We start from the raw sequence: 26,609 nt of genomic DNA on the forward strand, positions 1-26,609 counted from the left end.
TACGTCATGTCCGGCCGGCAGGACACACCCACCAGAGGACACTGGTATACAGTCAGGTGGGAGTGGCCTTGGGAGTCTTCAACATTGACTCCGGACTCCATGAAGTCTCATGGCTTTAGGTCAAACATGGGCAAGGAGACCTCCTACTAATTATCACCTACCGCCCTTCCTCAGCTGATGAGTCAGTACTCCTCCATATTTAACACCACTTGGAGGAAACTCTGAAGGTAGCAAGGGAACAGAATGTACTCTGGTGGAGAACTTCAATGTCCATCACCAAATGTGGTTGGGTAGTACCACCACTGACCAAGCTGGCTAAGTCCTGAAGGACATAGCTGCCAGACCTCATGCTCAAAAATCTACTTGTCACAGGTGCATATGCCTATGACAGTATTGGTAGGAGTGATCACCACACAGTCCTTGTGGAGACCAAGTCCTATCTTCACACTGAGGACATCCTCCATCGTGTCATGTGGTAATATCACCGTGCTAAGTGGGATAGATTAAGAACAGATCTAGCAGCTCACAACTGGGCATCCATGAGGTGGTAAGGGCCGTCAACAGCAGCAGAATAGTATACCACCACAATCTGTAGCCTCATGGCTCGCATATCCCTCACTTCTTCATCACCATCAAGTAGATGACCATCCCTGGTTCAAAGAGGTGTATAGGAGAACATGCCAGGAGCAGCACAAGGCGTACCTGAAAATGAGGTGCCAAAGATACAACATAGGACTACATACTTGCTAAACAGCAGAAGCAGCATGCTATAGATAGAGCTAAGTGATTCCACAACCAATGGATCAGGTAAAAGCTCTGCAATCCTGCCACATCCAGTCGTGGATTGTGATGGACAATTAAGCAACTAATGGGAGGAGGCACCATGAACATCCCCAATCTCAATGATGTCGGAGCCCAGCACGTGAATGCAAAAGACAAGGTTGACATGTTTGCAACCATTATCAGCCAGAAATGCCAAGTGGATCCTCCTGAGGTCCCCACTGTCACAGATGCTACTCTTCAGCCAATTCGATTAATTTCACATCATATCAAAAAATGGCTGAGTGCACTGGACACAGCAAAGGCTACGGACCCTGACAATATCCCGGCTGTAGTGCTGAGCATTCGTGCTCCAGAATTAGCCACACCTCTAGCCAAGTTGTTCCAGTACAGCTATAACATTGACATCTACCTGACAACGTGTAAAATTGCCCAAGTATGGCCTGCCCATAAAAAGCAGGACAAATCCAACCCGGCCAATTACCGTCCCATCAGCCTACTCCCATTCATCAGCAAAGTGATGGAAGGAGTCGTCAAAAGTGCCCTCAAGCGGCATTTACTCATCGATAACCTCACTGATGCTCAGTTTGGGATCCGCCAGGACCACTCAGCTCCAGACTTCATTACAGCCTTGGTCCAAACATGGATAAAATAGCTGAATTCCAGAAGTGAGGTGAGAGTGACTGTTCTTGACATCAAGACAGCATTTGACCAAGTGTGGCGTCAAGGAGCCCGAGTAAAACTGAAGTCAATGGGGATAGTGGGAAAACTCTCCAGTGGCTGGAGTCATACCTAGCACAGAAGAAGATGGTTGTGGTTGTTGGAGGCCAATAATCTCAGCCCCAGGACATTGCTGCAGGAGTTCCTCAGAACAGCATATCTTCAGCTGCTTCATCAATGACCTTCTCTCCATCATAAGGTCAAAAGTGGGGCTGTTCACTGGTGAATGTTCAGCTCCATTTGCAACTCCTCAGATAATGAAGCAGTCCATGCCCACATGCAGCAAGACCAGGACAACATCCAGGCTTGGGCTGATAAATGGCAAGTAACACTCATGCCACACAAGTACCAGGCAATGACCATCTCCAACAAGAGACAGCCTAACTACCTCCCCTTGACACTCTACAGCAGACGCCACAACCTCGAAACCAAGATAGAGTCCATACTCTCAACCTGTACTCAGGACACAGCAGACCAGCTACGTTATACCGCCAAACAGACGAGGCAACGGAACTACGCTGCCTACATGAAAACCAAGAGCAGGAAGCTTGAGAAACTCGGCATCACCACCAGCAACGACCAAGCTTCCCCTGGTACCACGGTTGCAACCACAGGGAAGTCTATTGTCAATTTATCCGACCACACCCTTCAACCAGACGAAATCGAAGTTCTCAGCCGAGGGCTCAATTTCTGCCCCACTACCAAAATGGACCCCACTAGTCTCGCGGCGGACACAGAGGAATTCATCAGGAGAATGAGGCTCCGGGAATTCTACCACAAACCCCAAGATTTCAGCAGCGAACCCAATGAGACAATCGACGATCCGGAACAGCAGACAGAGGGATCCGCGGTACAGCAACCGAAGAGGAAAGAGTCAAACTGGACTCCTCCGGAGGGTCGCTGCCCTCAGCTGGACATGTATGCTCAAGCTGTCAGGAAATGCGTCAATGCCAGATTCATCAGCCGCACTCAGAAGACAGTCCAGAATGTCACCCGAGCACAACGCAACGCCATCAACGCTCTCAAGACCAACCGCAACATCGTCATCAAACCAGTGGACAAAGGAGGAGCCATAGTCATACAGAACAGAACAGACTATTGCAAAGAAGCATACCGACAACTGGACAACCAGGAACACTACAGACGGTTACCCGCAGATCCGACCAAAGAACACACCCACCAGCTCAACAAACTGATCAAGACCTTCGATCCAGACCTTCAAAGCATCCTACGCATTCTCATCCCACGTAATCCCCGCGTGGGAGACTTCTACTGCCTCCCAAAGATACACAAAGCCAACACACCCGGACGTCCCATCGTATCAGGCAACGGAACCCTGTGTGAGAACCTCTCTGGATACATCGAGGGCATCCTGAAACCCATCGTACAGGGAACCCCCAGCTTCTGTCGTGACACTACAGACTTCCTACAAAAACTCAGTACCCACGGACCAGTTGAACCAGGAACACTTCTCACCACGATGGACGTCTCGGCACTATACACCAGTATCCCCCACGATGACGGCATCGCTGCGACAGCATCAATACTCAACACCAACAACAGCCAATCTCCGGAAGCCATCCTACAACTCATCCGCTTCATCCTGGATCACAATGTCTTCACCTTCGATAACCAGTTCTTTACCCAAACACACGGAACAGCCATGGGGACCAAATTCGCACCCCAATACGCCAACATTTTCATGCACAAGTTCGAGCGGGACTTCTTCACTGCACAAGACCTCCAACCAACACTATACACCAGATACATCGACGACATTTTCTTCCTATGGACCCACGGCAAGGAATCACTAAAGAGACTACACGATAACATCAACAAGTTCCATCCCACCATCAAGCTCACCATGGACTACTCCTCAGAATCAGTTTCTTTCTTGGACACACGAATCTCCATCAAAGACGGGCACCTCAGCACCTCACTCTACCGCAAGCCCACGGACAACCTCACGATGCTCCACTTTTCCAGCTTCCACCCTAACCACGTCAAAGAGGCCATCCCCTATGGACAGGCCCTGCGAATACACAGGGTCTGCTCAGACGAGGAGGAACGCGATGGACACCTACAGACGCTGAAAGACGCCCTAGTAAGAACGGGATATGACGCTCGACTCATCGATCGACAGTTCCGACGGGCCACAGCAAAAAATCGCGTAGACCTCCTCAGGAGACTAACACGGGACGCAACCAACAGAGTACCCTTTGTCGTCCAGTACTTCCCCGGAGCGGAGGAACTACGCCATGTTCTCCGCAGCCTTCAACATGTCATCAATGAGGACAAACACCTCGCTATGGCCATCCCCACACCTCCACTACTCGCCTTTAAACAGCCACCCAACCTCAAACAGACCATCGTTCGCAGCAAACTACCTAGCTTTCAAGAGAACAGCGTCCACGACGCCACACAACCCTGCCACGGTAACCTCTGCAAGACATGCCAGATCATCGACACAGATACCACCATCACACGAGAGGACACCACCCACCAGGTGCATGGTTCATACTCCTGTGACTCGGCCAACGTTGTCTACCTCATACGTTGCAGGAAAGGATGCCCCAGAGCATGGTACATTGGCGAGACCATGCAGACGCTGCGACAACGGATGAACGGACACCGCGCAACAATCGCCAAACAGGAGGGTTCCCTCCCAGTCGGGGAACACTTCAGCAGTCATGGACATTCATCCACCGACCTTCGGGTAAGCGTACTCCAAGGCGGCCTTCGAGACACACGACAACGCAAAATCGTCGAGCAGAAATTGATAGCCAAGTTCCGCACCCATGAGGACGGCCTCAACCGGGATCTTGGGTTCATGTCACGCTACACGTTACCCCACCAGCGAACAAATGTTATCTGTTTTTAATATAATGGGTCATTTGCTGGCTCTCTCTGCCTTCCGGATGTTTCTGCCTCTCTCTCTGTTTTTTTTCTCTGTTTTTTTTCCCTGTTTGTTTTTTTGTTGAATGTGTATTCGGGGGTTCTGCAGGTGACACCTCTCTGTCTGAACACGGTGATTGCCTTGGCAACGGGCAGTTGCAGGGGCAGTCTGTAAACACCATGTATTGTTCTATATGTATAAATGCGTAGGCTTCAAGGAGCTCTTGAAACATTTGCCTGAGGAAGGAGAAAATCTCCGAAAGCTTGTGAATTTAAAATAAAATTGCTGGACTATAACTTGGTGTTGTAAAATTGTTTACAATTGACACTCAATGGCATTACCATAGCTGAGTCCCCTATCATCAACATCCTGGGGGTTCTTGACCAGAAACTCAACTGGACCAGCCACATTAATGCCATTGTGTTCTTGTGTTCTTGTGGCTACTAGAACAGGTCAGAGGCTGGGTATTCTGCAGCGAGGGGCTCACCTCCTGACTCCCCAAAGCCTCTCCGCCAGCTACAAGGCACAAGTCAGGAGCGTGATGGAATACTCTCTATTTGCCTGGATGGGTGCTGCTGCAACAACACTCAAGAAACTCGACACCATCCAGGACAAAGCAGTCCACTTGATCGGCACCCCATCCACCACCTTAAACACTGACTCCCTCGTCCACCGGGGTACTTTGGCTGCACTGTGTACTATCTATAGGATGCACTGCAGCAACTCACCAATACTTCTTCGGCAGCAATTCCCAAACCCTAACCTCCACCATGTAGAAGGACACGAGCAGCAGGTGCATGGGAACAGCATTACCTCCGAGTTCGCCTCTAAGTCACACACCATCCTGACTTGGACATATATCACCTTTCCTTCATTGTCACTGGGTCAAATACCTGGAATTCTCTACCTAACAGCATTAAGGGAGTACTTTCACAATATCGACTGCAGTGGTTCAAGAAGAAGGTCCACTGCCAACTTCTCAAAGACAACTAGGGATGGGCAATAAATATCGGTCTTGCTAGTGATGCCCTATCCCGAGGATGAATGAATTAAAAAAAATTGCATTACCCTTCTGATTTCATTTCTAATATCTTAATTGCTGTGTCCTCCCTAACATTTCTTTGTGTGAGTACTTTTTTATCCTATAGTTTTAACAACCCCTACTAAATGGGTGTGGATCTGCTTGGAGACCAGTATCAAGTAGTGTCCCACAGGATTGGTGTCAGGGCCTTTGCTCTTTATTAATGTCTATATTAATGACCTAGATGAAGGTGTTAGGGGAATGATCCGCAAGTTCTGGATCATATGAAGATTTGTGCAGGTGTTAGTACTGTGGAGGAGACTAAAACACTGCAAGCTGATCTCAATGTTGGGGAAATGGGCCCTCTTGTGGCAAAAGATGTTTAACTTAGACAATTGCATTGTTACGCATGCGGGCAGGACGAACGCTAAGCATTCTTACATTTTACATACCTACAGAACTGAAGCCTGTGGTGAGAAAAAAGATCTTGGTATCATCGTTCATAACTCTCTAAAGATTCACGACCAATGCTGTGAAGCTATAACTAAAGCAAATAGGGAACTGGGCTATATTCACACGACTATCCAATACAAAAAGAACAGGGGATAGAAAGCAGAGTGTGGTGGTGAACGGTTGTTTTACAGACTGGAGGGAAGTATACAGTGGTGTTCCCCAGGAGCCAGTATTAGGACAACTGCTCTTTTTGATATATATTAATGACCTGGACTTGGGTATAGAGGGTATAATTTCAAAGTTTGCAGATGACACGAAACTCAGAAATGTAGTAAACAATGTGGAGGATAATAACAGACTTCAGGAGGACATAGACAGACTGGTGAAATGGGTAAACACATGGCAGATGAAATTTAACGCAGAGAAGTGTGAAGTGATACATTTTGGTAGGAAGAATGAGGAATCATAGAATCATAGAATGGTTACAGCACAGGAGATGGCCATTCGGCCCATCAAGCCATTGCTGGCTCTTTGTAAGAGCAATCCAGTTAGTTCCATTCATCTGCTGTTACCCCGTAGCCCTCCAAATTTTTTCCCTTCAAGTAATTATCCAGTTCCTTTTTGAAAGCCATGATTGAATCTGCTTCCACCACCCTTTCAGGCACTGCATTCCGGATCATAACTACTCGTTGCGTAAGAAAGTTTTTCCTCATGTTGCCTTTAATTCTTTTGGCAATCACCTTAAATCTGTGTCCTCTGGTTCTCGACGCTTCTACCAATGGGAACAGTTTCTCTTTATTTACTTTATCTAAACCCTTCATGATTTTGAACACTTCTATCGAATCTCCTCTCAACCTTCTCTGCTCTAAGGAGAAAAACCCCAGCTTTTCCAGTCTATCCGTATAACTAAAGTCCCTCATCCCTGGAACCATTCTAGTAAATCTTTTCTGCACCCTCTCAAAGGCCTTCCCATCCTTCCTAAAGTGCGGTGCCTAGAATTGGACACAAGTCTTCAGTTGTGGCCGAACCAGTGATTTATAAAGGTTCAACATAACTTCCTTGCTTTTGTACTCTACGCCTCCATTTATAAAGCCCAGGATCCCATATGCTTTTTTAACCGCTTTCTCAACCTGTCCTGCACCCACCTTCAAAGATTTGTGCCCATATATCCCCAGGTCTCGCTGTACCTGCACCCGCTTTAGAATTGTACCATTTAGTTTATATTGCTCTTCCTCGTTCTTCCTGCTAAAATGTATCACTTTGCACTTCTCTGCAGTAAATTTCATCTGCCATGTGTCTGCCCATTCCACCAGCCTGTCTATGTCCTCTTGAAGTCTGTTACTATCTTCCTCACGGTTTGCTACACTCCCAAGTTTTGTGTCATCTGTAAATTTTGAAATTGTGCCCTGTACACCCAAGTCCAAGTCATTAATAGATCTCAAAAAAAGCAGTGGTCCTAGTACCGACCCCTGGGGAACACCACTGTATACCTTCCTCCAGTCCAAAAAACAATCGTTCACCACGACTCTCTGTTTTCTGTCACTTAGCCAATTTCATATCCATGCTGCCACCGCCCCTTTTATTCCATAGGCTTCAATTTTGCTGACAAGGCAAACAAAAGATGGGTCTAGAGGTATTTTATCAAACACCTTTTTAAAGTCCATATACACAACATCAACCGCATTGCCTTTATCAACCCTCTCTGTTATCTCATCAAAAAACTCAATCAAGTTAGTTAAACACAATTTGCCTTTAACAAATCCATGCTGGCTTTCCTTTATTAATTCACACTTGTCCAAGTGATTATTAATTTTGTCCCAGATTATCATTTCTAAAAGCTTCCCCACCACCGAAGAGAGACAATATAAATTAGATGGTACAATTTTAAAGGGGGTGCAGGAACAGAGAGACCTGGGGATGCACATGCACAAATCTTTGAAGGTGGCAAGACAAGTTGAGAAGGCAGTTAAAAAAGCATATGGGATCCTGGGCTTTATTAATAGAGGCATAGAGTGCAAAAGCAAGGAAGTTATGCTAAACCTTTATAAAAGACTGGATAGCCCTCATCTGGAGTATTATGTTCAATCCTGGGCACCATACTTTAGGAAGGATATCAAGGCCTTAGAGATGATGCAGAAGAGATTTACTAGAATGGTACAAGGGATGAGAGACTTCAGTTGTGTGGAGAGACTAGAGAAACTGGGGTTGTTCTCCTTAGAGCAGAGAAGGTTAAGAGGAGATTTGATCGAGGTGTTCAAAATCATGAACGGTTTTGATAGAGTAAATAAGGAGAAACTGTTTCCAGTGGCAGAAGGGTCGGTAACCAGAGGACACAGATTTAAAATAAAAACAGAAAATGCTGGAAATACTCAGCAAGTCAGGCAGCATCTGTGGAGAAAAATGTTAATGTTTCAGATCGATGACCTTTCAGAACTGAAAGAAGTTGAAGATTTAACAGTTTTTAAGCAAATACAGAACCAAACAAAGGGTGGGGGGAGGAAGGGGAGGGGGGGAAGGAAAGGGAGAGGAAGAAAGAACCAAAGGGAAGGTCTCTGATAGGGTGGAGCGCAGGAGTGATGAAATGACGAAAGGGATAATGGTGCAAGGCAAGGAGGGTGGTAATGGGACAAATAAAGAAACAAACGATCGGTCTAGAGGAGCTGTAAATGGCAACAACAGAACCATTACCAGCACCTGTGTTCCGAAAACAATGGGAGCATAAGGTTGGTTATGATCTGAAGTTATTGAAATCAATGTTAAGTCCAGAAGGTTGTAAAGTGCCTAATCGAAAGATGAGGGGCTGTTCCTCGAGCTTCCATTGAGCTTCGTTGGAACAGTGTATGAGGCCTAGGATAGAGGGGTCAGAATGGGAGTGGGATGGGGAATTAAAATGGCAAGCGACCAGAAGGTCATGGTCATACTTGCGGACTGATTGGACGTGTTCAGCAAAGTGATCACCCAATCTGCGTTTGGTCTCCCCATTGTAGAGGAGACCACATAGTGAGCAGCGAATACAGTATACTAAATTAAAAGATGTACGCGTAAATCGCTGTTTCACCTGGAAAGAGTGTTTGGCGCCCTGGACGGTGGGAAGGGAGGAGGTGAAAGGGTCGGTGTTGCATCTCCTGCGCTTGCATGGGAAGGTGCCGTGGGAAGAAGAGCAGATTTAAGGTGATCGGCAAAACAGCCAGAGGCGACATGATAAAACATTTTTTTACGCAGCGAGTTGTAATGATGTGAAATGCACTGCCTGAAAGGGTGGTGGAAGCAGATTCAATAATAACTTTCAAAAGGGAATTGGATAAATACTTGAAGGGAAAAAAATTACAGGGCAATGGGGCAAGAGTAGGGGAATGGGACTAATTGGATAGCTCTTTTAAAGAGCCGGCACAGGCACGATGGGCAGAATGGCCTTCTCCTGCGCTGTACAAGACTTTGGTTATGGTTCACTTAGAATACTGTGTCCAGTTCAGAGGAGGTTCCAGAAGAATGACGCTCAATTTAAAGCACCCTAGTTACCCAGATAGGTTTAAAGAGTTGGGTTTATATACTGTAGAGAAGGGTAGACTTGGGCAATTTGATTGAGATCTATAAGAGAATGAAAGGACTAGATTGTGTGCACACTGACAAATGATTTCAAATAGATAGGTTGGGAAGGATCAGGGGTCACGCTTATAAATTATGCAAGGGAAGAAATAGGTTAGATGTTAGACATTTTGTTTTCACAGAAAATAGTAGACCTATGGAACATGTTGCCGGCTCGTGCAGTAAGGGCCGATTCGCTGTATACCTTCAAAAGAGAGCTGGACTGCCTAGGGCGGAGACCACGCCATACAAGAGGTAGGTACCGATTAATATAAGTCATAGTCAGTGTGGTCTCCTAGACTAGTTTCAATCACCTGGTTGGATCGGAGAAGAATTTTCCAAATTTTCTTGCCTAATTGGTCATGGATTTTTTAACTGGTTTTTCGCCTGTCCCAGAAAACTAAATGACGTCTAGAGGATAAGGAGTCTCTTGACATGATGCATAAGGCATCACAACTGTATGGGACAGACAGGCTAGACTTTTCCTGTCTGATATTTTCGTATTTTTTTTTATTCGTTCATGGGATGTGGCCGCGCTGGCGAGGCCGGCATTTATTGCCCATCCCGAATTGCCCTTGAGAAGGTGGTGGTGAGCCGCCTTCTTGAACCGCTGCAGTCTGTGTGGTGACGGTTCTCCCACTTATCTGGTGTGAATGTTACTTGCCACTTATGAGCCCAAGCCTGGATGTTGTCCAGGTCTTGCTGCATGCGGGCTCGGACTGCTTCATTATTTGAGGGGTTGCGAATGGAACTGAACACTGTGCAATCATCAGCGAACATCCCCATTTCTGACCTTATGATGGAGGGAAGGTCATTGATGAAGCAGCTGAAGATAGTTGGGCCTAGGACACTGCCCTGAGGAACTCCTGCAGCAATGTCCTGGGGCTGAGATGATTGGCCTCCAACAACCACTACCATCTTCCTTTGTGCTAGGTATGACTCCAGCCACTGGAGAGTTTTCCCCCTGATTCCCATTGACTTCAATTTTACTCGGGCTCCTTGGTGCCACACTCGGTCAAATGCTGCCTTGATGTCAAGGGCAGTCACTCTCACCTCACCTCTGGAATTCAGCTCTTTTGTCCATGTTTGGACCAAGGCTGTAATAAGGTCTGGAGCCGAGTGGTCCTGGCAGAACCCAAACTGAGCATCGGTGAGCAGGTTATTGGTGAGTAAGTGCCGCTTGACAGCACTGTCGACGACACCTTCCATCACTTTGCTGATGATTGAGAGTAGACTGATGGGGCGGTAATTGGCCGGATTGGATTTGTCCTGCTTTTTGGGGACAGGACATACCTGGGCAATTTTCCACATTGTCGGATAGATGTCAGTGTTGTAGCTGTACTGGAACAGCTTGGCTAGAGGCACAGCTAGTTCTGGAGCACAAGTCTTCAGCACTACAGCTGGGATGTTGTCGGGGCCCATAGCCTGTGCTGTATCCAGTGCACTCAGCCGTTTCTTGATATCACGTGGAGTGAATCGAATTGGCGGAAGACTGGCTGCTGTGATGGTGGGGATATCGGGAGGAGGCCGAGATGGATCATCCACTCGGCACTTCTGGCTGAAGATGGTTGCAAACGCTTCAGCCTTGTCTTTTGCACTCACATGCTGGACTCCGCCATCATTGAGGATGGGGATGTTCGTAAACACAAATTAAAATAAATCAAAATTCCAAACCAGCTAAACTGGGTTAATTTATTGCAAATTTCCACCTGTAAAGGGTAGAGAAAAGCAGCAAAAAAGAAGAGTTTGCCAGGTGATCAGTGAGAGTTCATGTTACTTTATTGTAAATTTCATACAATCAAGATTTCAAATTTCAAACAAACAACATTTCAAATTTCATATAATTACAGAAACAACCATTTTGAAAGGACAGTTCTAACAATCTGTTTCCAGCCCTACAAACATACCGGGTTATTACGCTGCAATCCAGCCACTGTGTTCAAAATTGATTCTTTGCAATCGCTTATTCAGATTATAGGGCAGGAAAGTGGAGTTGAGGTAGAAGATAAGCCATGATCTTATTGAATGGCGGAGCATGCTCGGGGGGCCATATGGCCTACTCCTGCTCCTATTTCTTATGTTCTTATGAATTACAGACACATTTTCTAATTTAACCCATATTAATTTATATCCACATTAATAATTGGCTCCAATCAATACTCAAGAACAAGTGATAAATATTACAAATCAGAAGAATACAAGCAATGTGGCAATGGAGAAAAAAAGACAATCATCAGAGTTAGCGAAGGATCTGCCTCAAAGAAACCAGCAGCCAGTGGGTCCTACAGAGTGAGGGGGAGGAACTGTGTCAGTGGGTCCTACAGAGTGAGGGGGAGGAACTGTGTCAGTGGATCCCACAGAGTGAGGGTGAGGAACTGTGTCAATGGATCCCACAGAGTGAGGGGGAGGAACTGTGTCAGTGGATCCCACAGAGTGAGGGTGAGGAACTGTGTCAATGGATCCCACAGAGTGAGGGGGAGGAACTGTGTCAGTGGATCCCACAGAGTGAGGGTGAGGAACTGTGTCAGTGTGGGTCCCACTTAAAAAGGGAGCTGGGATGGTCAACTAACCACTTCCAATGTCTAGACTATGTAGTGAAATAATTAAAAAAGCAAACACAACGCTGGAATATATAACTAGAGCAGCAGATACATAATCAGAAGGGAATGCTGTGGCTCTACAATGCACTGGTCAGACTGCACGTGGGGTGTTCAATTCTTGTCCCCACACCACAAAAACATATTAATGTACTGGAGAGGGTGCAGAGAGGTGCAACATGATTGATCCCAGTATTTATGTTTATGTGTTGAGGATGAGAATAGGCCTTGAGGCTCATATGTACTCGCCTTGATCCTTGGCTGATTTCATGCCCATGTGCCAACTCTCCCTTCCTCCCACCTCCTGTGAGAGGCAAAAATCCAGAAAACTGTAGCCAATGCGCATGTCCAATGTCAAGAAATCCTCTCTGACTCCTCATGGGCAATTAGAGGATTTAAAAAGAGGACGAGCTGGGAGGAAAGATTAGAGAGGCTTAAGGTCTGCAGTTTGGAGAGAGAGTGGTTTAGGGGGAGACCTCACTGAGAGACATAACATTTTAAATCTTGTAGATAAGTTAAACTCAGAAGATGCCTATCAATTTAAGGCAAGGAAAACAGTAAACTTTAAGTAGTGAGAAATAGCTTTAAGAAACATTAGAGAGAATTTCTTCACTGAAAGAGTGATAATCATTTGAAACAATTTGCCAGGCAGGGTAGTAGGGCCAATTGGGAACATTCAAAATGCTGCTGGGCATCATAATGGGAGAGCTACAGCGTTAAAGGGATGGGCTTCAGTAGGAAAGTTAGAGTATTAAAGGGATGGGCTATGATGAGAGGGTTAAGAGGGTTAAGAGTATTAAAAGGATACGCTTTAAAGGGACAGTTAAAGTGTGAAAGAGATGGGCTTCATGGGAGAGTCAAAGTATTAAAGGGATGGACTCAAATGGAAGAGTATTAAAGAAATGGGCTTCAATGGGACAGTTCGAGTGTGAAAGAGATGAGCTTCAATGGGAGAGTTAGTGTACTAAAGGGATGAGCTACAATGGGTTGATTGACCTTTGCTCATCCCCTGACATGAAAGAAGTTTGTTATTGCACCAGATCATGAGATCAGACCTCTGAATTGAGAGTGGGTTTGGTCTACATGTTAACGGTGTCAAGTATGAAAAGGTTCCATCAGTGGCTCCTGGTTTCCCAGCTCAGGTTACTAAGAAAACCCAGAAGCAGATCCCTCTAATATTCTACTGGTAAAGATCACTGTGTATGTCTGGAACTAAAGCAAACTTATTAAACTGTAAACAATAAGTGCCCCTGAAAATAACTGAAATTGGTTATTCCACTTCTCCCATTCTGAACCTCTAACCAAACTTGATCACCAGCAACTAGCTGTAGAATGGTGCCGCCTGATAAAATATTTAATGCTTTTTTGTCAGTCTGTTGTGAGATAACCACCGTAGCACCATTTCTTTTAAGAAACACAGTTGTAATGTTCCTCACTCCACAGTGATATGAAAATTGATACACCCCAGGTATTTGACAAATGAACTTTCCTGTTGGACAATTGTAATCTCCCTGGCCATTGTAGATCTGATGTGCACATGGAATTGGTCTTCCTGGTTGCAGATTTGTTGTTGCAAGTTGTACAGAAAAGGCTGACTTCAGATTATGTTCATGTCCTAGCACAAAGTGGCCGCTATCTCCTTTAGGTCCTTGTGGTCCAGTGTTACCTTTATCTCCTTTAAGTCCTCGTGGTCCAGTGTTGCCTTTATCTCCTTTAAGTCCTTGTGGTCCAGCATCACCTTTATCTCCTTTAGGTCCTCGTGGTCCAGTGTCACCTTTATCTCCTATAGGTCCTGATGGTCCAGTGGCACTTTGGGTTTCTTGAGGTCCAGTCCATGTATGTTGTTCCCACTCAGGATCTGAATGAATTGCAAGAGTAAATCATCATGTTTATCTGCACATCATAAGATCTAACACTTATTTAACAATGCTGCTTTCATTATCTGGAGCCAATGATAAAACCTTTACAGGAGGAGAGGAAAAATGAGAGACAAAAGGGCTGATTTTAACTCAGGGCAGGAATCGTGCAGGCGGGGGAGGGGCGAGGCCGGCGGCGAACTGTCCTGACCTCGGCAGCATGAGAGCTGGGTGATTTTAACTCCCGGGCATCATCTGCATGCACCTGCTCAGTTTCTTGCCCAAAACTGGCGGGAAGCAGCAGCTGGTTAATGGGCGTGAGTGGAATGTTGGGTGGCAGAAGGCCGCTGCCGGGGACTGAAGGAATGATTTCAGCTGGCAGTGCCCCTCCAATAGTTCTGGTTCTCAGTTCCGGGGGGGGGGCCGGGGGGGATTCTGAAAGTTTAAGTTAAGCAGTGAATGTCACTCCTCGAAAAGAAGATATACTGCGTGAGAGAAAAACACGTGAGAGAAAATTATTGCTCCTTGAAAAAGTGAGCTGGAGGTCTATTTTAATGACAAATATAAACGGAGTGATAAATTGACTCTCGGGCCTTATTGTGGAGTATTTCGCTGTCACATTCTGGTTGTAGTAATTATGGAGAGTAGGTTTAACTAGATTTTCATGCTGTAAAATTTGATGGAGGAGCTGCAAGTTTCTGTGATGTTGATTAAGTGTTTATGGGATAAATACACTAAAACATTTAGGGTTGGTTTTCACCTTCACTGCCTGGGTGATAATCTGGTGGAATGTATCACCTGTTATTGATTTCAATGGGATGAAGATCAGATGAGCGATCCACTCTCCCAGATTACTGCTCTGACGGAGAAGGTGAAAATTACCACGTTTGTGTTTATAATTAACCCTTTTACACCCGATGTCAACCATTGACACTCACTATTCTGAGGGACTGGATTTCAGCTCTTACCTGTACAGGCAGGTGGTGCAGAGTTCCACTGTCCGTCACTCAGACAGGTGATCATATCCCCTCCTGCCAGCTTGAATCCAGATTCACAGGTGTACCTGACCGAGGATTTACAGATCGAGAAATGGGCGTGAGCAACAAAAGGGACTGAGCCGCAGGGGGTCACTGTAAAGGGAACAAACAGACACTGATCAGGAGAGGAGAAGCCGAGAGTTACTGGGAATATTTGAAGAAGTGTTGTGTACATCACAGCACAATTAGAAAATAAAACAGGCAAATTAGTGAAGAAAACAGAAAAGCAGACGAATGCAAAGTGAATCGCTGTGGTATGGAAGGTGTGGGATATGGAGACAGCTTCAATTCTACAGAGTATTTCGCAGGTGTAAGAATAGGAGAAAATGTGGAATGAGAAAAGGCCATCCAGCCAATTGTTGCAGAGTAAAGAAGGATTTATCCAGTCATGGATCAAGACACAGCCATTCATTGGCCTGAGAGACCATCAAATGCAGGGAAGAACTCAGTGGCATTTCTTCTTGACCTATACATCTCCAGGATATTAATCTACTTGTATAACCCACATTAGCAACTCTGACCAGTTACATTCTACAGATGAGTCATCCATGGTCCCAGCAGAATAGGAACCTTCTTCTATATAATATGAATCATCTGTGTCTACCCTTATGATATGATTTGCATCTCCAGGAATAAATATACACCTATCAGCACTTTTTTATCTATCCCTAGGGAGGCTGACAAGCATTATCATCTATCTCTAGGGAGATTTTCAAACACTACCATCTATCTTTAGGGAGGCTAGCAAATACTACCATCTATCCCTAGGGAGGCTAGCAAACACTACCATCTATCCCTAGGGAGGCTAGCAAACACTACCATCTATTCCTAGGGAGGCTAGCAAACATTACCATCTATCCCTAGGGAGTCTAGCAAACACTACCATCTATCTTTAGAGAGGCTAGCAAACATTACCATCTATCCCTGGGGAGGCTAGCAAACATTACCATCTATCCTTAGGGAGTCTAGCAAACATTACCATCTATCCTTAGGGAGTCTAGCAAACATTACCATCTATCCCTGGGGAGGCTAGCAAACATTACCATCTATCCCTAGGGAGGCTAGCAAACATTACCATCTATCCTTAGGGAGGCTAGCAAACACTACCATCTATCCCTAGGGAGTCTAGCAAACATTACCATCTATCCCTGGGGAGGCTAGCAAACATTACCATCTATCCTAAGGGAGGCTAGCAAACACTACCATCTATCCCTGGGGAGGCTAGCAAGCACTACCATCTATCCCTGGGGAGGCTAGCAAACATTACCATCTATCCCTGGGGAGGCTAGCAAACATTACCATCTATCCTAAGGGAGGCTAGCAAACATTACCATCTATCCCTGGGGAGGCTAGCAAACATTACCATCTATCCTAAGGGAGGCTAGCAAACATTACCATCTATCCCTGGGGAGGCTAGCAAACACTACCATCTATCCTAAGGGAGGCTAGCAAACACTACCATCTATCCCTAGGGAGATTGTCAAACACTGCCATTTACCCAGGGGACTGCCAACCTGAAGCATAATCTTGAGACTTTTTACAAGTCAGGTGCGTTCCTTCATTGTTGCTGGGTCAAAATCCTGGAACTCCCTACTTAACATCATTGTGGGAGTACCTTCACCACATGGACAGCAGCAGTTCAAGAAGAAAGCTCATCACCATCTTCTCAAGGGCAACTAGGGATGGGCAATAAATGACGGCCTTGTTAGCGACCTCCATATGTCAAGAATGAATGAAAAAATACATTTCCAACCAGTTAAAAGGCACTAATGGAAACTAGTGTAACCAGCTTTCAGGGATTGCTGTGCCTTGGACATGTCCCAGTTGACATTTTATCTAGATAACTACCTGGTTTCATCCATCTAAGCCAGCTGGTAGAGTATGTGTTTTATAGATCATAAAAGAACAAGAAGGTATCAGTTCTGTGCGGTGCTGCACTATGTTGTGTTGTGCTGTGCTGTGTCGTGTTGTGCTGCACTGTGTTGGGATGTGCTGCGCTGTGTTGGGATGTGCTGTGCTGTGTTGGGATGTGCTGTGCTGTGTTGGGATGTGCTGTGCTGTGCTATGCTGTGTGGTGCTGTGCTGTGTCGTGTTGTGCTGCACTGTGTTGTGTTGTGCTGCACTGTGTTGGGATGTGCTGTGCTGTGCTATGCTGTGTGGTGCTGTGCTGTGTGGTGCTGTGCTTTGCTGTGCTGTGCTGTGTTTTGCTGTGTTGTGCTGTGCTGAGTTGTGTTGTGCTGTGCTGTGTTGGACTCTCACTCCAGCAAGGAATACTGATCCACAGTTAGCAATGTTTATATCTGACTCACTCCAACACTCATCCCAGTCCAGGAACCTGTAACAATCAGTGCCATGACATCAAACAGTGGCATTAGCAGATGGCAGAGTACAGATACAAAGAGGTTGTGTTATTGCTGTGTAAGGTACTGGTCAGACACCACCTGGAGTCCTGTGTGCAGTTCTGATCACAAAAAGGAGATTACTGCCTCTGGAGACTTTGAGTGATCTGACCCAGGCCGATTGTTCACTGAGATTTAGGGATCAAATACCAGAGGACAGAAGCTAAGAATTAAGAGCAAATAAGCCAACAGAGTTGTGGAATAAATTATCAGGGAAAGCACATCAAAGTAGATGGCATAAATGGGTTTAAGAGACAACTTCTGAGGAGAGAAAGGATTGTAGGATTGGATGAGAAAGTGAAGGATAGGGTGAGAAGATGAGTAGGTGGGGTTGAGTGATAGGATGAGATGGTGGATAGGTGACCTGATCTGTTAATGAGTCTAAATTTCCTGCTCCTGAAGATTTTGTCCTTAACCTCATTGGTCCTTCATTTTTGTTGTCCCTGAATCACTACAGCAGATAGAAAAAATTGCAGCAGAAAATATACACTTCTGAATAAAAAGTTTGAATCACTAAAAAAGAAAAATGTTAACGGCATTCAGAGTTGCAGCTCTCAGCTTCCCTTTGCTCCTTTCTTACACCAGCAGATTTGGTTAGTTTTATGCTCAAACATAAATGAACCATAATGTCAGGTTTGTGAAGGCTGGGCCCAGCCCAGAGATACCGTACCTTTTGCATCCTCCTTCCAGGCGCTCAGGTCTACCCGTGGTATCTGGCTGCAGTTTACATACCCTAGTGGGTATGGCCTGTATCTAAATGCATCCCGAGGAAGAAATTGAATCCTGGTGTTATCACAGATTATCCTGGACATGGAGATTTGAGCAAGAGCCTGATGTTGGCTACCAATAAAAACGCCTTCATTTTCCCACCAGAATCTAAAGAACAAAGGGGAAAGGTCATTGGCAAGTCTCTGAAAAGTACAGATCAGACCTAACTTGTTGACTGCAAACACTCTGTAGAGAACCTCTGCATTTACTGTGCCCGAGTATAGCAGCTGGACGACAGAAAAGGGCTGGGGGTGGGGCAAGGAGGAGTTTCACTGACCCTAAATTCAATGGGTGTATGAAGAGAGGGAGGGGTTTGGAATCAGTTTCTCAGGCTTAGGATTGTCCATTGTGTTTGTTGTACAGTCCGTAGCAGCATTCTTACCTCCAATATCACTTCTTCATTTGGTCCTCCTGTCCTTCACCTAATCACAGACTATTGGGGCATAAATTCATCGTAGCGTGAAACGAGCGATAGTGAATCGACTGCCCGTTTTGTGTAACCCCCCTAAGTCAAATTTATACCCCATATACCGTCCGATGTGGCAGCGGTTCACAGTAGTTTTAGTGAAGCCCGGAGGAGCACTCCTGTTCCTCCTGGCCACCACAAAAAGAATTCTGAAATTACCTTTTCTGCTTCACGTCTGGTACAACTGGGCAAAGTGTGCTCAATGCATGGTGCATGCTCCACTCTTGAAATTGCGTCGGAGTCCTATGTACATCATGGGACCCTGATTTGCACCCAGTACTGAGGCTCCCGTCTGAATCAGGGGGGTGCCTGGACTGTCCTTGAGAAGTCCCCAGGTAAAATGAGGGTGGGTGGGATTGGAGCAGGAATGGGCGATAACTACAGCTCTGCGATTTTAGGGCCACTGTCGCCCGTTTTCACTTGTAGGCACAGTTAAAATTGGACCTAACGTCTCCAACTAGTGGCGTTTTTGCAGTGGAAATATCTCACTGAATTTCTATTTCTTTACTGTTCCAGTGAAGTCCGGCCCATTTAGTGTAATGTTGTTTTCACTTTGTTTGCCTTCGAGCTTCCTAAGGAGGCTGAGTGATTACGGCTGGGTATGGCTCGTCATGATCTCAGTGGGTCTCCAATTTACCAGGGGATCAACCCTGTTCAATGAAGAGTGCAGAAGAGCATGCCAGGAGCAGCACCAGGCGTACCTAAAAATGAGGTGCCAACCTGGTAAAGCTACAACACAGGAGTACATGGATAAAAGAGCTTAATTCCAGAGGTGAGAGCAACTGCCCTTGTCATCAAGGCAGCATTTGACCGAGTGTGGCACCAAGGAGCCCTAGTAAAACTGAAGTCAGTGGGAATCAGGGAGAAAACTCTCCAGTGGCTGAAGTCATACCTAGCACAAAGGAAGATGGTAGTGGTTGTTGGAGGCCAATCATCTCAGCCCCAGGACATTGCTGCATGAGTTCCTCAGGGCAGTGTCCTAGGCCCAACCATCTTCAGCTGCTTCATCAATGACCTCCCTCCATCATAAGGTCAGAAATGGGGATGTTCACTGATGATTGCACATTGTTCGGTTCCATTCGCAACCCCTCAGAAAACGAAGCAGTCCGTGCCCGCATGCAACAAGACCTGGACAACATCCAGGCTTGGGCTGATAAGTGGCAAGTAACATTCATGCCAGACAAGTGCCAGGCAATGACCATCTCCAACAAGAGAGAGTATAACCACCTCCCCTTGACATTCCACGGCATTACCATCGCCGAATCCCCCACCATCAACATCCTGGGGATGACCACTGACCAGAAACTTAACTGGACCAGCTACATAAATACTGTGGCTACAAGAGCAGGTCAGAGGCTGGGTATTCTATGGCGAGTGACTCACCTCCTGACTCCCCAAAGCCTTTCCACCATCTACAAGGCACAAGTCAGGAGTGAGATGGAATACTCTCCACTTGCCTGGATGAGTGCAGCTTCAACAACACTCAAGAAGCTCGACACCATCCAGGACAAAGCAGCCCGCTTGATTGGCACCCCATCCACCACCCTGAACAATCACTCCCTTCACCACCGGCGTACCCTGGTTGCAGTGTGTACCACCTACAGGATGCACTGCAGCAACTCACTAAGGCTTCTTCGACAGCACCTCCCAAACCCGCGACCTATACCACCTAGAAGGACAAGGGCAGCAGGCACACGGGTACACCGCCACCTGCATGTTCCCCTACAAGTCACACACCATCCTGACTTGGAAATATATCGCAGTTCCTTCATCATTGCTGGGTCAAAATCCTGGAACTCCCTTCCTAACAGCACTGTGGGAGAACCTTCACCACAACAACTACAGCGGTTCAAGAAGGCTGCTCACCACCACCTTCTCAAGGGCAATTAGGGATGGGCAATAAATGCTGGCTTTGCCAGCAACGTCCACACCCCATGAACGAATTTTTAAAAAATTGTCTGATACAAGACATGTTTCTGGAGAGGCAAAAGCCTCTTCACAGTTTTCTGCACAGTGATGGAAAACCAACCTCAATATGCTCTACTCAACAACACAACCAATGACTGAGTGAACTCATCACAACCCAGGCTGGCAGATTGGAGTGTCAGGAAGCCCTGGGTATTGATCCGCGATCCCTGGATTGAGAAGTGGAAACCCACTACTTAATGAATGATAAAACTTTCAGTTGTTTTTGTTCTGGTAGTATTGTCCATTACCTGTCTCCTTCTCTCAGGTTCCTGAATTGCTGTCCTATCAAACAGGCCAACAAGGGGCCCAGCTTCCCACCTTCCACGAAGGGTTCGGAGACTCCCCCTAGCCACACGTCGATATTGTCTGGAGTTCCGTACACGTTGAGGAGTTTTGTTGCTAATTCCAAACTTTTGAGGACTGCAGAAAGTTGAATCACATTCTTGGGCTGTGAAAGACCACAGAATTTCCGCCAAGCATTGTAACCTGTGAAATTCAGAAAGTAAAAGGGGAAATACACCTGTCAGCTAAAGTGTATTAGTTGCACTGGAAAAAGTACATAATGAACTCTGTTTTATTGCCACACAACATCTCGAGCTTAGAAAGGCTGGTGGGAGATTTGCTGCTGGGACTCTGGCAGTGCCTTTCTGATGCTAATCAAGAGGAGGATGGTGGAATGGTCTGGAGGAACTCTCCCGTTTTTTTTATCTTGCCTTAACTTGCGTGAGAAGGGGGTTGAATGGTTTCTGCTTAGTGTCTCCCTTTAGTGGCACTGCCTGAGATTAAGATCTGAGCGGGTAGAGGGGTTGTGAACACGAGTCCTACGACTTCATGCACCACTGCCCACCCCACCTCACTCCACTAAGCTATTCTTGAACGTACATCAGCCTTTTAATCACTGTAATTTTACACAACTGGAGGATGATTCCTTCGTTGGGCACCCGGTGAAACATGTGATGCAAATGTTCTGCAGCAACGTTGTCACAGAATCTGTGAAAATTACTCTGCAGTAATTGCAGAATATACAAAAACTACTCTGCAGTAATCACACATATAATAATTCATCTGCAGTAATAAAAGAATATGCAGTTATTATTCCGCAGTCATCACAGAACAGTCATTACTCTGCAGTAATCACAGAATATGCAATGATTACTCTGCAGTAATTATATAATAATCAATAATTATGATGCCGTACTCACTGCAGTAATCATAGAATATACGTTAATTATTCTATAGTTAACACATCTATAAGGTAATCACTTTGCAGTAATTATATAATATGCAGTAATTACCCACAGTAATCACTTTGCAGTAATGATCAAATGTGTAGTAATTTCCCTGTAGTAATAATGGAATATGCAGTTATGTCTCTGCAGCAATTACTCATTACTCTGCAGTAATTACAGAATGTGGAGTAATCATAGAATATGCATTAATTACAATGGTGGTACTAGCAAAATATATAATAATAATTAGTAATCACAGAATGTACAGTAATTTCTTTATAGTAATCACAGAATATACAATAATTACAGTGCAGTAAATAACCGCTGGTATATATTTGTTGGCAAATTCTCCCTGGTAAATATTTCACTGAAAATACTATTGCGTAATTATCCCCTGATAAATGCTTCCATCTAAGTAATCCCTGTAAATAGCACCTGGTAAATACTTCCATATAAATGCTTCCTGGTAATTACTTTCCAGTAAATATTCACTGGTAAGCACTCCTTGGTAATTAATCCCTAATATGTAATCTCTGGTATCAACCTGGTTCACTAGTAGCACCCTCTCCTCTGAGTTAGAAGACTGTGAGTTCAAGCCCTACTGTAGAGATTTCAGCATATAATCTGGGACTGTTGCAGGTGCCACCTTTTGGAACATTTTGGAATATGAGTTAAGCCGAGATCCCATCTGCTCTCTCAGGTGGTACTATTCGAAGAAGAGCAGGGGAGTTCTCCCCGGTGCCCTGGCCAATATTTATCCCTCAACCAACATCAATAAAAAAACAGGTTATCTGGTCATTTATCTCATTGCTGTTTGTGGGACTACACTTCAAACATACTCATTGGCTACAAAGTGCTTTGGGGCATCCTGAGGTTGTGAAAAATGCTATATAAATGCAAATTATTTTTTTCCGTATACTGGTAAATACTGTTTGGTATATATCCCCTGGTATATACTCCTTGTTAAATGCTCCCTGCCAATTGCTCAGTTGTAAATATTCTCCAGGTAAAAACACTTATGCAATTACTCACCAGTAAATATTCAACTTAAATATTCCCCAGTAAATACTCCCTGGTAAATATTTACCAGCATATACTGCAGGGTAAATAATCCCCAGTAAATACTCCCTCATAAATATTCCTCAGTAAATACTCCCTGGTAAATATTCACCAGCAAATACTCCCTGGTAAATATTCACCAGCAAATACTCCCTGGTAAATATTCAGCAGCGAATAATCCCTGGTAAATATTCACCAGTAAATACTCCCTAGTAAATATTCACCAGTAAATATTCCCTGGTAAATATTCCTCAGTAACCATTTATTGGTAAATATTCCCCCAAAATAATCAATGCTAAATATTCACCCATAAAATCTCCCTGGTAAATATACTCTAGTAAATAAACCTTGGTAAATACTCGCTAGTAAATAATTTGTGGTAAATATTCACTCATAACTAATCCCTGGGTAAATACTTCTTAATAAATACTCCCAGCAAATACTCCCTGGCAAATATTCTATGTCAAATATTCCCTACTAAATAGTTCATGACAAAAACGCTATGGTAAATATTTCCCAGTATCTATTCTTTGGTACAAACTCCCCTGTAAATAATCTTGGTGAATGCTCCCCATTAAATACCTATTGGTAAGCATTATTCAGTTGAGTACACTCTGGTATATGCTCATCAATAAATACCTTAAATAGTGTCTAATAAATATTCTGGTAAATACTACCTGGAAAATGATCATCATTAAATATTCCCTGGTAAATACTCACTTGTAAATGAACCTCATTAAATATCCAGGTAAATACATTTATGATAAATACTCAACAGTAAATACCTACTTTAAATAGTTCCTGGTATATATTCCAGTAAATACTCCCTGATAAATACTCTTCAATAAATAGTCACTGGTAAACATTTTGTGACAAATACTCTCTAGCAAATATTTCCTCTTAATACTCACTGGTAAACACTTCTCAGTAAATAGTGCCCAGTAAATATTTCCTGCTAAATACACCCCAGTAAATTCCCTGTAGCAAATATTCTCCAGTTAATAATCCTTGTTAAGTATTCTCTGGTAAATACTCCCTGCTAAACACTTCCTGGTAAATGATCCCTGGCGATTCAGAGGGATCCAATGTGATGTAGCAGCCACGTGACCAATGACAGCAGGTGAGATACATCACATTCCCAGAGGTGTGATTCTGATCCCATTTCCACAGTCTCTGGTGATTGAAAGATGATCCCAAGGAGCATTTCCCAGCTCCTCAGTCACTGCCTGCCCTCTGCTACATTACACTGGGGACCAATATTCACAACAGCCTTTCCACATTGTTTCCAATCAGCACTGGGGTGAAGCAGCTGTTCTGTGTGAGTGAACCTAATATTTTCCTGCTGGCTTCTTGATAATGTGACTCTAGATAATGAAATTGTTGGAATATCTGACATTATAACTACATGTCTTTCTGAGTTATACTCTACACTGTGTTTGCCTTCCTGTTACCTGGGATTCCATGATCCCGGGAACGCTGCATATTCAGTGCACCCAGGTCCAGCGCTAAATGAGCGGTCAACTTAAACAGCTTCTCCCGCAGTTCGTCTGGCATCATTTTGTGCTGTGTCTGCAGTTTGGCGGGATTGGCCAACAATCCTCGAATGATGGGATCTACTCCACCTACACACAAAGAGTAAAACAAGTTTTGTTAATCCATTTCGTAGTTCTTCCCACTCTCTAAACTGCAGCTGGTGGTACAGTGACCGACAGTTAAAGACCTCCACATGAGCAGCACAGTAATGTCTGTGACAATGATTGTTACCCAACAAAAACACCATTGAAACAAGCTACCGAAGATGCACCATGCTCCATAATGGATTAGTATTCCTAAACTATACCCAATAACATTGATACAACAGCGCTGCAGAACAGCTCTTCCTCCTGACAGCCAGGCGTCAGAGCATGGATGTGGCTCATTGCTTTACAGCTGTAAACTGTAACTGTCTGTTATCAGGTAATGTCCTATATCAAAATCTGGGATGAATATAAAGGGAAAGGGCTGGGATTTCATTCAGAATAAACTCCTCAGTCCTGATTGCACTGAACAAAGGAACATAAGAACATAAGAATTGAAGCAGGAGTAGGTCATACGGCCCTTCGAGCCTGCTCCTCAATTCGATAAGATCATGGCTGATCTTTGGCCTCAACTCCACTTTCCTGCCCGAAACATTCACAACAAACAATAACTTGCATCACAGTAGAATTGAGGAATGAGGCTTCTACACAATTTAACCCAGAACAGAGACCTTTCCTTCATCTGTGTGGAGAAGTGAGTCATTGATGAATTTATGATGCCTGATAACTATTACAATACAAACAATACAGATCAAACCTAACCTAGGCACAGAAACCAACTCAACCCAATAGTAGCAGGTGTGCCCCTTGAAAAACATGAACTTAAAAATCAAACCAGACGGTACCGGCAGGGTGTGATACTTGTTAAAAATACAGATGACATGTTGAAGGCAGCAGTGGAGGAAAGCAGATCCAACACAGAGCAAATGAAAAGCACCTGAACTTCCAAAAATTGGGATTTGGGTTAAAATCCTCTCATGAATTGAGAAGGGGAAAGCTGTTTTATTAAATTGGTTTCTGGGATCTGGGGGACTATGGCAAAGCAGTATTTATTGCCCATCCCTAGTTGCCTTGAAACGATGGGTCAGGTGGGCCTTATTGACCCACTGCAGTGATGGTGCTCCCACAATGGTGTTAGCTAGGAATTCCAGGATATTAACCCAGCAATGACGGAGGAACGGTGACATATGTCCTAAGTTAGGTTGGTGTGTGATTTGGTGTCTGTGTGATCATAATTACGTGCAACTATAGGGCACCAAGAGCCTGATTTTCCTGACCTTTGCCTCTGGAGAATGCCTGTTTCCAGGGCCTCCCTGGCAGGGAGGTGGGAGGCAGAGCTGGGCCTGAGTGAACCCATGCAAATGAGGTGGAAGGGGATATTCCTGCCCTCTCGCCTCACTTTACTTATTCTCAGCCTATTGACCACCTAATGGGAGGGGAAATCAGAGAAATCTAAGTGTTAGGGCTAGCACTGGGACCCCTGCGAATGGGAAGTCTGCAGCGGTGTCGTGGCAGCCTAAAGAAACCTGAACACAAGTTTTATTTCCTCCTTCAGCTCTCCCTCCCCTCCCCACAATGATTTGATGGCACCAGGACCTTCTGGCTGCTGCTCTCCAGCAGCAATTAGAAGGCCCCAAGGCTGAGGCCTGCTATTGCAGTACACTTTTCTCCCCCTTTTACCAGCACTAGGCCTTGCTGGGGTAGGCCTAAATTGGGGTGTCTCTGGGCCATATTGATAGCCTCGGACAGAAAATAGCTGTCCCCCCCCACCAACTCCCACCCCCAAGATCTGGACAGGAACAGTGCACTTTAGGTGTGCTGCTCTTGTCTACTGCTGGGATAAAGAGGGCCAGGAAAAATAAGCACTTGCTGCAGTAATATTAAAGTGCGTTACCTACCTTCCCTTACCACTCTCCAGGGAGTGAAGAAAGTCTCGTGTAGGAGGAGGTTTTTGTACTGAGGATGTTCCTGGTAGTTTTCAGCTAAGCGGGTCAGTATTGGCGGAATGGTGAGATGTCCGAAACGGAAAGCTGCCGTTGAGAAAACATTGGCAATACTGGGATCAACAAATTCATCGTAGGCTTCGTAATCTGGGAGATATTTCTGCATTGCCTCCTGACCGATTAGCAGGGGAACGTAGTCTCTGTGATTTATTATCTGCAGCAGTGAGAAAAGGCTTCATTCAGTATAGTTTGATC

The 26,609-nt window shown here is 45.0% G+C and overlaps 1 protein-coding gene and 1 long non-coding RNA gene across 5 annotated transcripts in view; one reads left to right on the top strand and one right to left on the bottom strand.

Moving 5' to 3' along the window:
• LOC137344878 (uncharacterized) overlaps positions 1–26,609 on the top strand; it is a 97,310-nt gene that overhangs the window by 35,027 nt on the left and 35,674 nt on the right. The window contains exons 3-4 of one of the 3 annotated variants that reach the window (XR_010968486.1): positions 9,599–9,710; positions 20,812–21,457. The exons of the other annotated variants lie outside the window; for them this stretch is intronic. This is a non-coding gene — a long non-coding RNA (uncharacterized lncRNA). Of the gene's footprint in view, positions 1–9,598; positions 9,711–20,811; positions 21,458–26,609 lie in introns of those variants that run through there. 3 annotated transcript variants of the gene reach the window in all.
• LOC137344877 (myeloperoxidase-like) overlaps positions 11,217–26,609 on the bottom strand; it is a 42,902-nt gene continuing 27,509 nt past the window's right edge. For both annotated transcript variants that reach the window (XM_068008115.1, XM_068008114.1), the window contains 6 exons: positions 26,310–26,568; positions 24,286–24,456; positions 20,795–21,032; positions 18,015–18,220; positions 14,877–15,038; positions 11,217–13,910 (listed from right to left, as the gene is read on the bottom strand). In XM_068008115.1, the coding sequence (XP_067864216.1) occupies positions 13,279–13,910; positions 14,877–15,038; positions 18,015–18,220; positions 20,795–21,032; positions 24,286–24,456; positions 26,310–26,568 (1,668 nt within the window). In that variant the 3' untranslated portion in view covers positions 11,217–13,278. The remainder of the gene's footprint in view (positions 13,911–14,876; positions 15,039–18,014; positions 18,221–20,794; positions 21,033–24,285; positions 24,457–26,309; positions 26,569–26,609) is intronic.

The sequence above is a fragment of the Heptranchias perlo genome, chromosome 28, assembly GCF_035084215.1.
Source record: "Heptranchias perlo isolate sHepPer1 chromosome 28, sHepPer1.hap1, whole genome shotgun sequence".
In the NCBI taxonomy this organism is placed as follows: Eukaryota; Metazoa; Chordata; class Chondrichthyes; order Hexanchiformes; family Hexanchidae; genus Heptranchias; species Heptranchias perlo.